General features: G+C 44.3%; 1 protein-coding gene across 1 annotated transcript in view; it reads right to left on the bottom strand.

Annotated features, from left to right (window-relative positions):
- Positions 1-14,229, bottom strand: part of ZRSR2 (zinc finger CCCH-type, RNA binding motif and serine/arginine rich 2) — a 130,962-nt gene extending 116,733 nt beyond the window's left edge. Inside the window, 3 exon segments of the mRNA XM_083172438.1 lie at positions 8,217-8,277; positions 10,210-10,289; positions 14,077-14,229. Of these exon segments, the coding sequence (XP_083028564.1) occupies positions 8,217-8,277; positions 10,210-10,289; positions 14,077-14,132 (197 nt within the window). The 5' untranslated portion in view covers positions 14,133-14,229.
- Between the last annotated feature and the right edge of the window lie 486 nt (positions 14,230-14,715).

Genomic DNA, 14,715 nt, shown 5'->3' on the forward strand with positions numbered 1-14,715 from the left:
AAAAGCAATGCTGGAGGCAGAGAGTGCAAACCACGAGGGAACTTGGTTTTCAGCCAGCAAAGTCCTTTTCTACTTAGCCAAGGACTACATGGAGGCCACTACTGAAGAGCTTGTGACTGCCACTAAAGACATCAGGTTCTCCTCTTCTCTGTCTATATTTACCACCCTGGCTGCTATAATGGCTTATCCCACCTTGCCCTTTTACCGTAAGGTGTATTTGATAGCCGAAATATGTGAAGGCATGGTAAATGCATCTGATCCTGCCACCCAAAAGGCCTTTTCCATGTGCATCAATAATGCTGCTGTGGCCCACGGAAGCGGGGATATGAAAGATCCCAGTGTTAATCTATTCTTCACAAAACTCTGCAAAGTTCTAACCAAGTGGAGAATGCAAAATGTAGATTGTGCTGAGGCCCAAGAGATAATAAATGCCACTATACACCAAGTGGCTACCTTACTGGCTGGCAACCAGCAGAGCCCAACACCACCCAGCTCTGATGCCAGCCATGCAGACCAGCACCCCAAGGCAATGCTCATTATTTATGGCCCTGAAGCGGTATATCAGAAAGATCTATCTGGCTGTCTGAATAATGAGAATGAAAACATGGATGACTTTGTTGAGAAAATTATCGAGACCGAGAAGTGGAGAGAAATTTTGGATCTTCTTAGACCACTATGTGACTCATACGATGCACACAACCAACAAACAAGTGTCAGCATTTGTGCAGCTCTCCTGTCCTTCCCATTGAGTCTACCAGCAGACCTACATAAAGGCTTCCTATATGATCTCTTACGCATAATGGATAATGTTGATGTCAACACTCGCCTGGAGGTTTTAGTGTTCATTGAATACTTCATGAAGACCTATCCAAAAATGGCTATACAATTCCGAAAAGCCCTTACAGAGACGTTTATGCGAGAGATAAAGAAAGAAGAAAATCAGACTTTGGTCCCCATGATCCTGAAAATGTTCCTGACCATTGCTGGACTGGATAAGAAGAAAGCTTGGCACAAATATAATAAGGACATCCTTGGCCACATCGCAAGCTATCTGAATAATAGACACCCAGCCAGCCGCCTATATGCAACTTGGCTGTTTGGCAAGCTAGTCCACCAATGCAGAAGGCTTCCACGTAGTTCCATCACCAGTCTGATTAAGGAACATTTAAACACCTTATTAATCAATCTCAACAGCTCGAACTCAGAAATGGTATTGGCTACAGTGGTCTGCCTCAACCACTGCCTTCCCCACCTAGGCTGCAGTGCCATTGTCCTGGAAGAGGGCATAGAGTTGTGGGACCCCAGGTACATATATGCAATTTATCGCATACTGGCCGAGAAACGCCTTCTTCCATGTTACAGAAGGCGTCAGAACCTATTCCCAGTGCTGCAGAGACTGAGGCCCTTGCGAGGAAAAGCCTGTAAACGTGCGACTGTGGGTGAGTTACAGCCTTCCACCATCTAGCAACTTCCATCATCTGCCTGCCATCATGTACCATCTAATATGTTATAAAAATGAATACTGAGATCTATGCAGTAAATGTATATAAGAGTGGCACCTGTACAATAATATATTAGTTAGGGTAATGTCTACACCCTTTTGGGGATTTTTTGGAGGATTATTATGGAAACAATTGTTTTTATAAGGATCCTCCTAAAAATCCCCTAAAGGGTGTTGACATTATCCTAACTAATCTTTTCTTTTACCTGTGCCACTCAGATATACATTCACTGCATATATTTCAGTATTATTTTACGGCTAGACGTTTCTCCAATAAATGTCGCCGATTTATATAATTTGTTGTCTGTGATATTTGCTATAATTTTGTTATATTTAGTAGTGTTCATTCTAGCACCTGCCATCTTTGAAAACCTATGCAGTTCCTGTTCCCTGCATGGGGTGTCGCTGTCTACGGTAGTGTTTCTAGCACAGGATTGGTTTACATATCAGTACTGATATACAGACCAAACTGTGCTAGAAGCACTACAGCAGACAGTGACTCCCCAGGCAGAGAACAGGAACTGCCTGGGTTTTCAAAGATCACATTCTCCAGTAGAGCAATAACAGTATGATCATAGGTGATATCAAATCAATTGGTTTAACCAATTTGTCTGACCAACCACTGTCTGTTTTCTAGTGTTTGGGAGCAAATGTTTGTTCCTGTGATGCACATGCGTCATGGGAGCTCATTGCCACAAGAGGCTGTGATTCATTTGCAGCCTCTGCTTTTCCATAGAAGTGAGTGGATTGTGCGGGTGCATGCATATGCTTGCACTGTGAATCCAGGAGCCGGCTAAGCAGCAATGCTGTAACAGGACACTTATACATACACACATATATATTACAATTTTGAGTTTAGTGGTAAAGGAATAGAATATGTTAGTACCTAAGAATACGGGATTTAGTGATTATATGCCGCCATGATTTGTAGGTGATCCTGGTCTGATCATTGAAAAAAAAAAAAGACCTTGATGAATTCAAGAAGTATATGATATACAAGAAAATTGTCAAAATGACAGTGAAATACCTGCTGACTATAGTGTATTAAAAATAAATTGAAATAGTAAGCGAAAAAAAAATATTATTAAAATACAAAGGAAAACTAGTTAAATACAGTAACCTAAACCTCCCCAGCCCCCCTACTGAGTCATGAAGTAACACAAAAGTCACTCCAATGAAAGAAGAAGGAACCATGGGGTACCTCCCAACATCATAAGTATGTGAAATTGCGTATGCTTATCCATAGAATCTATTTAAACTCCCCATTTTTTGTGTTAGCATGCAACTCCAGTCTCAATATGCAGCAATGCATACCCTCCAACATGACTCATTCCATTAGGTACAAAATGCTCTGCTTCTGGACTTCTTTCTTAATTTAGGATTGCCTTCACCTGTGCTGGAACATCGTTATCATCACTGAACTAGTTCAACACAGGTGACTGCAATTATCAATTAAGATGGAAGTCCAGAAACAGTGCATTTTGTACCTAATGGAATGGGTCATGTCAGAGGGTATGGTAATGTAGCCTTCCTATCTACGTAGAAAAGATGCACTAAAGCAGACTTTACTGCACACTAAGGAGGAGGAGTCGGGACTGTACAGCAGCAGAAGATAACCTACTGGTCCCCACAGTTGTCAGAAAAGGTATAAGCTCCACCCTTCTACCTATTTATGACAAACTGCGTGTGCGAGCCCTTAAACTGTGGTCGCGACTAAGTAACAGCAGGGAGCGTGGGCGGCAAAGAGGCTTTTTGGGGGGCGGTATGAACAATGCACGAATGACAGTATTGTTCGGGGAGAGGGCCTGCCCCTGTGCGAGGTGATGTATGAGCACTTTGGTGTACACGGCCTTACCCTGTAATGTGTGGCCCCAGGCAGCATGCTGTAGTTTTGCAAGGGCCCAAGCTGAACAAGGCCCTTTGTCCCCAAACTTGTAGAATGTAACATTTGCAGAGTTTTCTCCATATGTGTAAGCAAAAAATTAGCGGATGTCATTTTCGGAATACAACCTCTCATGTAGGTGATATGGGGCTCAAACCTTTTCTGGATAAATAAACCTGTTTTTTTTTTAAGAAACAGAGGCACCCGGAAACAAAATGTGACTGCGAGGGATCCGCTATGTCCGGTTGCAGCAGGGGTAATGGAAGAGATTCTGCATAATGCCATAAGGGCTATATACACACAGGGTGAGTTCAGCCCCATTTCTAAGTGATCTGACTAGATTGCTTAGAAACTGAGCATGGATCACACCATGTCCATGGCTCCCGGGCGTCACTATCGCATGGTTAGATTTTGACTGCATGCATTTAAAATGTAGTCATCGCCAGTGTTCTCTCTATTGAGAACATGGGCAGTGACAGATCACTCAGTACAAAGCTCCCATCGCAACGTGCAGGGTTCGTAAATACATTCTATAGCACGTATTTTACCCGCAAATAGTGACCTGGGACTTTTAGCACTGTGCAGATTGGTCGGGCAGCGAGTGGCAGGATGGACATGGGCTCCTGGGCGGGTGTAAGTGTAGCAGCATTGGCGACGGGTACGGCAGAATGGTAAGCTTCCAGCAGAGCAAGTGGCATTGTGGGGTGGGGGAGCCGGGAGGGGCCAACGTGTAGGTCACAGGGGTCCCCTTGTTGGACGCTCTGTAGCAGCAGTGCAGGAACAAGCAGAGCTGCCAGCACTGCCCAGAGATCATGTAGTATTGCCCCGATGCACGTGGCTGTACCTGCAGGCTGCTTGTTCCCGCACTTCTGCTTCAGTGCAGTGATTAATAGTAGATGCTGGCGCTGGGCACTGGGGCTGCAGAGGTGAGCTGTAAGTCTGTGGGAAGCTACGGACTATGCTGTCAATCCACCACCAAGTTTAGACATGAAAGGGGGAAAAGTAAAAAATAAAAAAAGTGTGTGTGTGTGTCTGCCCTCCTCTATAGGAGCCTAAATCTAACCCGGGCCTCTCCGCTAGTGCCTAAACCTAGCCTTTATATCCTACAGCATAGATTGAACCCTCTGCCTTGCACTCTAAAGCCCTGTATACACAGGACGGTGGGGAAGCCAATGCTGAGTGACGTGCTAAAGCACAGATCGCTCAGCACACATCGCTGCACACCTGTGATGTGTGCAGAGCACGATGTGCAGAGCTGCGTTTTGCCTATGCTAATAGGCAAAACACTACGATCTTAACAGAAAATAACAGGCCATACAATGCTTTTCCCTGCAGACAATGGCGAGGTGCACTTGGGGGGCATACACACAGAGCAATCCGTGCTCAATTTCTAAGTGATCTAGTAGGATCGCTTAGAAATGGGGCTGAAATCACCCCATATGTATGTCTCTTAACCCTGACCCTTCCTTTGAAGTGCCTAATCTAACCTTTCCCGCACCCTAAACGTAACCTGCCCCTCCCCACAGCCAAACCCTAACCTTCCCCTCCCTAAATTCCCTCACTAGTGCCTAAATCTAACCCTCCTTTTCTGGCCACACGCTAGCCAGCCCCTCATACTTTGTGATCTTCTATGTCAGCCGTTAGTATTCGGGCTCACCAAAGTTATGGGCCCAGTATTCCTTTCCCCCTCCCAGCAGTGGCCCAGCTACTATCTAATCTTATTCCTTCCCTAACCCCAGCATTTACTTCCCTTTAACCCCCTCCTTGCCCCCCTGTAATGCCCAACTGCTATTTACACATATCCCCCCCTTTCCATCCTATCTATGGTGCATGTGTATGTGGTATGTTGATATATGGAAAGCTCAAAAAGCATAATATGTGATGGGACCAAGAAACAGTGGTGTGGGAACCCAACTTTTTAAAATGAGGGGTCGCTGGGACCCATAATTCTTCTTACTGACCCCGATCACTGGATTAGAACCAGTTAAAAGATGAATCTTAACCCAAATGTTTCAATATCTGTGAATATAATCCAAATGAGGAAAAGTTGCCAATTTTAAATTCAGTAATGGTTATAATCCATGGTTTAAACTGTGATGGTACGAAGAGAAAATTTCAGTGAAAGGCTCTGATTTTATTTGGACAAACTCTACAGATGAAATTTACTAAAGGTGCTAAAAATGAAAACAAAAAAAAAAAAAGGCGATGTTGCCTATAGCAACCAGATTCTAGAATTTCTTTATTGCATCTGTGGCAGAGACATCATTCTCCCACATGAAAGTAATGTGGAGGATCCAGACCAAGTTTTGGAAGCGCTAGTATATTTCCTGATAAAAGGGTTTCCAGGGCAGAGTCAGCTTGCTCTTGATGGTGGATTAGCTACCCAAGCGATAGGCCAGGGGGCTGTGTGGGTTAAACTTGGGACCATTGGAGCCTTTCAAGAGTATGCTATGCTAAGGAGTGCCTGTAAGCTATTGCCTGTAATACTGACTGCATATGGATTTAATCTGTTGTGCTGTAACCTGCTGTTGAGAACAAGTCTTCATCTGAGTCCCCGTGTTTGAGATCCTTGTCACACATCCTAGAAAATGATAGACAGAATCTGATTCGTTACTATTTGCAACATCACCATTTTAATAAGTTTACCCCTAAGTCTAACTTCAATACTGCTTGTGGTAGCATTTTCATTCTGTAGATCCAAAGACAAATTCTTCTAAATTTTAGGTGTTTGGAATTTTAGTTATGTTCCATCAGCCAGTGGTTGTAAATGCTTTGGGCTGCCAGACCCAATGAGATGATGTATATGTTCTGTAATGCTGGTCTTTAATATTTGCCTGATTTATTTTTTTGGTCCTTGCTAAGTATTGGGGTCTACAGCAGCTTTGTATAATATAAAGGATTCAGCACAACGCAAAGATTTTTTTATATTCAAATTTACACTTGAAATGGATGCATTGTATTTAAGTGTCACTGTATTGGTGATCTTGCTAATCCTGCATTACAGACAGATTAAAGTAAAAAATCCATGTTTTGCCCTTGTACATATAACTGGCAGCGTCTCAGTTCCGCCATTTGAGCACAAAGACCAGACCATCAGTCATCAACCTTCTAAGTAACCATTGTACAGTGTGAACATCAGAAGGAATACACCAGTCATTTAAACTGTGTACAGAGTCTCAGTCACAAGCTCGGACGTGCCCAGGAAACACTCCTGCATACGAGAGACCACACCCCTGTTACTGCCCACAACGCTCCCAGCCAATTACCTTGCATCCAATCCTCACAGCTGCCCCTCTCTTCCAGTCACTGCACTGGCTCCCTCTCCCATACGGAAACAAACCAAAACGTCTCTCATCTGCAAAGCCCTCAACCTCTTCTCTTCCTACTTCTGCAGCATTATTTAATCACATACATAATCTTCTCTGCCTAGAACTTCCTGGTCACTTCATCCCTGATCACCACTTTCCATTCGCAGGATTTTTACCAGATAACTACCAACATCTGGAATATGCTCCCGTTCACAAAGGGGGATGTACTAAGCCTTGGATAATGAGAGAAATGACCAATCAGCTCTTAACTATAATTGTTTAAACACAACCTTTAACATGGCAGTTAGGAGAAGATTGGTTGGGACTGTATTTCTCCAGGGCTTAGTACAAGGCTGGATTGAAAAGTAATGCCTCCATGGCTATAACTTTTTTATTTGCAAACAGATTTGAACACTTTTAATTTAATTACTTTTCAACACAGTCCCCATCCCTTTTCACACATGTGCACCAACACTTGACGAGTTGGGCAAACCCATCGGGGAAGAAAGCTAGTGGTTTTTGTCGACACCAGGTCCGAGCGGTAGCTTTCACCTTGCCGTCAGAGTGGAAGTTTTGACCTTTAAGGTGTTCTTTCACCTTTGGAAAGAGGTGAAAGTTGCAGGCACAAGGTCGGGGCTGTACGACGGATGTGGCAGAACCTCCTTGAACTGCAGGCGCTGCGACCTTCTACCCAAAGATGAAAGAGCACCTAAAGCAGGGCTGGGCAACACCGGCCCTCCAGATGTTGATGAACTACACATCCCAGGATGCTTTGCATTAGTTTTACTATGTGGCCATGCTGAAACTGATGCAAGACATGCTGGGATGTGTAGTTCAACATCTGGAGGGCCGGTGTTGCCCAGCCCTGACCTAAAGGGTCAACACTTCAACTCTACCGACAAGGTGAAAGCTGCCGCTCGTACCCGGTATCGACAACAACCACCAGCTTTCTTCTCCGATGGGTTTGCCCGACTCGTCAAGCGTTGGCGCACATGGAGGCATTACTTTTCAATCCAGCCTCGTACATCTCCCCCTCAATAAGACTTTCATCAAGCCTTCGAAGGAGTCTGCCTACGTATTTATATGTGGCTGCCTACACATATCTTGCTGTACCGCAGCCACCAGATGCAACCATAGCATGCTTTGGTTCAGCAAATGACAGAGCTATCAGATGACAAGTAAAACACATACATCCAAATGTATGCGTGTGTGTGTGTGTAAGCAGTGAAGTGGTACTGCAATCGCTGCTACCGTGCCCTGTGTGAAAGGTGCTTCACATTGCATTTTAGCAGAATGCAGACGTAGTTCATTAAGTGAACCCAAAAATGTATATCCTGCCAAACAGGTCCTGTTCAACTGCATCATGTTAAAATGCAATGTGTGGCTCAAGATTTACAGTTTGTGTTTGAAAAATGACAGTTTAGAGTTAAATGTTTGGTACTTTATCTCTCTCAACTTCCATGCTTATATAATTCTCCCTATTATATGCTTAAAAATGTATTTTGTTAACAATGAAGACAATGACCTTTCAATCTCATTCTGCATTTCATCTTCATCCTCGTCCAAAGGCTCCTCTAAGTTTACTTCTGCAAAACATAAAAAAAACATTGCATCTGTTTAACTATTACAATTCTTAATATGCAGATCACATGAGTTGAGCAAAGGGATTGTACTTTTGTTATCAGATGTGTGACTTATTGCTGTTCAGTTCTTATAAAGGTTTCACACACTTGCCCAAGTAAACCCCCCTCCCCTCCACATTAAAAGCCACATATGACTGATCTCTATACATCTGCACTATGTTTATTTATTTTATTTATTAACAGTTTCTTATATAGCGCAGCATATTCCGTTGCGCTGTACAAAGGAGACAGTGATACAACAAACAGGGTATATACAGACAGTCAAAATGTAGGAGGGCCCTGCTCGCAAGCTTACAATCTATATGCAACTACTACATTAGTCTCTGCTTTCAAAATAAGCTGAGTACATGTACATGCCTACAGAGGTGCTTTTCACGCCACAATCTATATTGGTGGATGGGAGCCCCTATATCACTACGATTGATACTGTAGCTCTTTCCACGGGGTCTCATTTTATGGCTTCCTTCTGCCTGCCTTCCTCTCATATTGTAGCCCATTTCGGTACTCTTTACTTAGAAGGGCGCCCATCTCGGGCATCTCGGGGATTGAATGCACTAAAAAATCGGGTGCGATCAACCGACGAGATGCCCGAGATTTCCCATAGGGAACAATGTTAAATGTCTCAATTGACCCGATTTTCCTGTTCAATGCCTCAATTGACCCAATTTTTCCATAGGAAACAATGTTAAATGGGCCACAGAGGCCAAATAGGCACCCTGAAGTGAATAATGGCCACCCGAATTGTTAACGCCACCCCACGATCAACGTCAACCCGAAGCGTGGCGAGCGCAGCGAGCCCGCGAGGGGCGGCGGTACGCGTCCTACGACCTTTTCATACCCCCACTATCCACGTCGGCGTGGAGTTGAGAATAGAAAGTGTGGCGAGCGCAGCGAGCCACCGAGCCCGAAGCGTGGCGAGCGCAGCGAGCCCCGCGAGGGGACGCGGATACCTTCACAGGTATCCGCGTCCCCTCGCGGGCTTCACAGCTGTCCGCGTACGCTCGCCACGCTTCGGGCTCGGTGGCTCGCTGCGCTCGCCACACTTTCTATTCTCAACTCCACGCCGACGTGGATAGTGGGGGTATGAAAAGGTCGTAGGACGCGTACCGCCGCCCCTCGCGGGCTCGCTGCGCTCGCCACGCATCGGGTTGACGTTGATCGTGGGGTGGCGTTAACAATTCGGGTGGCCATTATACACTTCAGGGTGCCTATTTGGCCTCTGTGGCCCATTTAACATTGTTTCCTATGGAAAAATCGGGTCAATTGAGGCATTGAACAGGAAAATTGGGTCAATTGAGACATTTAACATTGTTCCCTATGGGAAATCTCGGGCATCTCGTCGGTTGATCGCACCCGATTTTTTAGTGCATTCAATCCCCGAGATGCCCGAGATTTTTTACTAACGATGTCCACGATCAAAATCGTGGGCGCCCTTCTAAGTAAAGAGTACCCCCATTTCTCACTGCCACCAGCAAGGTTGGTTCACTGACTGCCACCAATAATGTAACTGCTGTGAGCATTCTGATCATGCTCTGATTGGCTACAGGTTGTGCTATTTAAGGTAACTTAAAACGGAGAACATCCAGGAAAAACAATACATGAAGATACAGAAAAACGTTTATATCATAATAAAACACAGATAGCGGTGGTACTAAAGGCACCTACCCAGAGCCCTCTGAGAAAAACTGCTGTACCACACCTCTCACACCAGGTGTCAACCAACAGGAGTGAAATAGATCTCCCATCTTAGTATATATCCCCCTGTGACTTGTCCTTTTCCACAGATGGCTTACTGTCTCTCCTATGCGGTTTGCCAGGGTAACAGCACAAATGATCACAAGAAAATTGCTACAAAGAAATTCCTTAAAGATTTACCTGATTCCCTTAATGTTGCTAGAGCTTGTCTCTTCTTTTTTCGTTTTTCTTTCTTTAACATGGCCCTGATCTTCTTGTGGCTAAAATATGAAAAATATCATCTTAAATATTCATCAACAATACTGAAGTACAGTGTAGCAGTGATATACAACTGAATGCAAATATGTTATACAATAAAAATACCCATTCTGTAGTTAGAATAATTGTACTTTTGGTACTTGTTTAGTTTCATGGCGGCAGATATCGCATGCGATTCGATGCGATTTTGTACCTGTTCATAACCCCACCATCCACTACACATGGAGTTGATTTTATATAGTGTGGTGAGCGCAGCGAGACACCTAGGCGGAAGCGTGGTGAGGGGACGCGGATTACTTTACATGTATTCTGTGGCGAGTGCAGCGAGCCCCACAAGGGGACGCGGAATACATGTAAAGTAATCCGCTGCGCTCGCCACACTATATAGAATCAACTCCATGCGTAGTGGATAGTGGGGTTATGAACAGGTACAAAATCACATCAAATCGCATGCGATATCGCATCTGCCGCCTTGAAACGAAACAAGTACCGTACTTTTATCTGTCAACATATGTTTCGCCGGAATACATATGGATGACAGCGGACAGGATGCCATTAGTCAGAATATTGATATAAGAAAATACCAACAGCAGTCAGGGAATTATACTTACCTTCCCCCTGCCCCTCCCCCACCCCCTTAACCCTTACCCTCCCTGCAGCCTGACAGGATAGCACTAACCTTCATATCCTGCAACCTAAACCTACCCCCCTTCTAAGGGGTAAATTTACCAAGATGGAAGATCTATTGAAGTTTGGATGTTGCTCAGAGCAACCAAATTATATCTAAATTTCTTCCAGAAGGTGCTAAATAAATTGGAATCTGATTGGTTGCTATGGGCAACATCCCAACTTCAATAGAACTCCCATATTGGTAAATTTACCCCTAAGTACCTGTGCATAACCCTCCCTCCCTGCAGTCTAAGAATCCACCCCACCTAAAGCTAAATCGTCCTGTATACATACAGTCAGGATTCCGGCATCCCATCTGCCTCCTCAACGATGTCAAGATTCCATCGCCGGTGAGATGGCCGCAACTCGGGATTCCGGCATTGGTATTCTGACTGCCGGCATCGCATCTGCTAGGATGTACTGTAAACTGTATCCCATTTTGGTATATATAACTTGCAGGTATTATACTTATAGTAATTGATTGTTTCTATTTATTAGAACAAATTGCCCAAATAGACTGAAATATCAGTTAGAGACACCAATATGAACCTGGTCAACTCAGGGTTAAAGGGCAGTTGGCTGACCACTTTGTCACAAAATGATGCTTTCCTGACATGTCGCTTGCTCCTCTTGTTTAAACTGGATTCAATAGGGATAATGGAGACAATGTATTAACGGTCAAGAAGGGGAGGCTAATACCCATTTCACACAGAAAATGAAATTCCCGGGTGAAGCAGTTCCACCCGGAAATTTCATTGAAACATGAGTCTTTTTCTGCATGAAAGGGTCAAACTGGATCTTAAACTCCGGGTCTCTGACCCTGCAAAAGACCAGGGAGTTTAAGATCCGAATCAACCCTTTCACACAGACGAAAAACCAGATTTCCTCTCCTGTGTCAAGGCAGGACCGACAGTGGCGGCCTATTAACCAGGCGCTTGAAAAGCCGGGTAATTGCCAGGTTATTCAGCCGCCGCCGCCATCTTAAAGCGGTATAAGACAGAGCAATGTGAATGAAAGATTATCCAGCAGTATTAAGAAGAGACAGAAGAGGAAAGTGTTTTAGGAGCATCAAGGAAGAGGAATGGTCAAATTCTGGAGATGTTCCAGAGGAGGGGAGAAGTGACTGGATGTGGGGAGTAAATGAGTCAAGGGTGATGTCTAGGCAGCAGATTGGAGGAAATGAAGAGATGTTATTGTTGAATGTGAGGAGGAAGTAGTGGAGGAAGGGGTGGAGACAATATGTACAGCCATAGACATAGCCAACTTGAGAAAGCACTGAAACATCCGGAAGGAGAAAATGGGTAGATTATTTGAAATGCAAGCGCAAAGGACAGGTAGAGGTGTATATTCAGCAAAAGTGTAAAAAGTTCACCAACACTGGAAGTGCAATGCGCAAAGTGTTTTTGGTGTTTTTTTTTTTGGGGGGGGGGGCTAGTTTAGACACTTTAGGGACATCTACAGGGAGAGGTGGTGGGGGTTGCAATAGAAAAATTGGTAGAGAAGTACTGGTCATTAATTCTCAGCGTTTTTGAATCAGATATATTTATACACTAAGCGGCCAAAAGCAGGTGGACAACCAAACACCACTCCTATATGTGCACTTTGAACATCTCGTTACAAAAGCATGGACATGAATATGGATTTGGTCCTTAACTGTAACTTATTATTATTGCATCCACTCTTCTAGGAAGGGTTTCCACTAGATATTGGAACATGACTCCTAGGATTTTCATCCATTCAGCATTAATGCACTGGGATAGTGATGGTGGGAAATAATTGGCAGGCAATCACATTCCCAAGTCATAGTAAAGGCATCAGATGTGGTGAGGTGAAATCTCTGTAGACCTGACAAGTTATCCACACAAAACTCAGCAAACCATTTTTTGACAAACTGTTGATGTGCTTCCATTGGCAGCTTATTATAATTTGCTACTTAAAACAGTAGTTTGGTACTGGGAAATTAATAGCAACTATGTCGATATAGATCAGTGGTTCCCAACCTGGGGTACACTGCAGACCAGTTGGGGGTACTTGGAAATAATATTGGTAATGGCGGACAATGAAAAGGTCTTTTGATGGCTGAAGAAGACCCGTTGCCATGGAGACAAACCATGTTGTGTCATATGCCTGACCAGCAATCCACTGGGAGCTTCCCATGCTGCCCTCAGACATCAGCAGTCATCTGCCCAGCACTGACAAAGGTGGATGAAGCAGCAACATTAATCCTACCGGTGTTAGCGGGAATCCTGGAGATAATACACAACCAGTGACTAGACACAGAAGGGCATGATTCTTTGCTGCATATTACTCCTCCGCTCCTCCTTAATATAAGGACATGCATAAGGATCCGCATACCGCTAAGTACTGTCCATATTTCAAAATGAGAGGAGGGGTACTTATCAATGAAAAGCCTAATCAAGGGGTACGGGAGAGAAAAAAGGTTGGGAACCACTGATATAGATGGAAAGGACTGTCATGTTTACATGTATATTGACCAGATCTGTATTACAACTGTAAAGATGACAAAATAGAAGATCCTTTATAATGGTAATGCTGATCCAACTTATACTTAATAAACTGCATGTTAATCTTGTCAGCACACCAGGGTGACAACTCTTGGGATCACTGTATCCCTAATAAAGCACTAAGTGATCCTGTATAGTGAGCCTATGTAACCCACTGCTCACGATGCACAACTACAGAACTTAAGTTGACTAGTGTAGAAATCTGACAGACGGACTGCGTCAGTGATACGCTCTTCAGTACGACACATTCTGCTACTGATGTATGACTATGTATGCACATTGCAGGGCTACATGCTTTATTATATGTAATGGAGAGGGGAGTGTCACATGCTACAGCCATGTGTTATATTGCTGGTCGCATGACTTTTGCTCCAAATACATTATATTTCCCATCGGGAGATGGGGGAGCGTTAATACATGTAGAATGATAAGCTATGGGATATGTGTCATGACATGATGGTTGATATGGTACTGCCTTCAAATGCATGCAAGGCGCAGGTTGCATTACACCGAAGATAAGCAACGCCTAGATGATTGACACGTTGCTCCCTGCACAGAAAGCAATGCAAAAATACAATAAATGCCGAGCACTTACTTCAAATGCACCGGTGCAGGAGTACCTAACTCGGAGGCCGCCATCTTGCCTTCCATCCACCGTACGGAACTGACGTACAATACAATTCAGACACTACGGAAGCCGAACGCAGCGCTGTCTCACTCGTACTAATGCGCATGCGCAAGAGGTGACTGTTTTCTTTTTTTTTTTTTTTTGCTGCTTGCTTAGAGAGTCTGCAGCTGCGCAGTGCTGTTGCACTGGTTACGTACTTAGGGATGGCCATCGGCACATCCCCCATCGATGGTGCGATGCCGCTGGACGCAATGACGCTGCGCCCACAACTTTTACCATCGGAAGCCATCCATCGATGGCATAAAACTATTCGACCATCCACTATCGATGCCCAAAACATCGAGCACTAGGTCCCAACCATCGATGTTTTGGGAACATCGATAGTCGATGGCCATCCCTACGTTGTGTTATTCTCTCTCTAGATCTCGATCATGGGGGCAGTATTATGAGTATCTGATCTCAGTTTAATAATTGCTTTGCACAGTTTTCATGGAATATAAACACTACCGCTTAAGGTCCATACACACTGGGCGACTGCCCAGCGTGTATGGACAGCGATGATCGCATTCATCGCTGGGGGGAAAGCCGCTCAGTACATACACACTG

The sequence above is a fragment of the Crinia signifera genome, chromosome 2, assembly GCF_055691185.1.
Source record: "Crinia signifera chromosome 2, ASM5569118v1, whole genome shotgun sequence".
Classification (NCBI taxonomy): domain Eukaryota; kingdom Metazoa; phylum Chordata; class Amphibia; order Anura; family Myobatrachidae; genus Crinia; species Crinia signifera.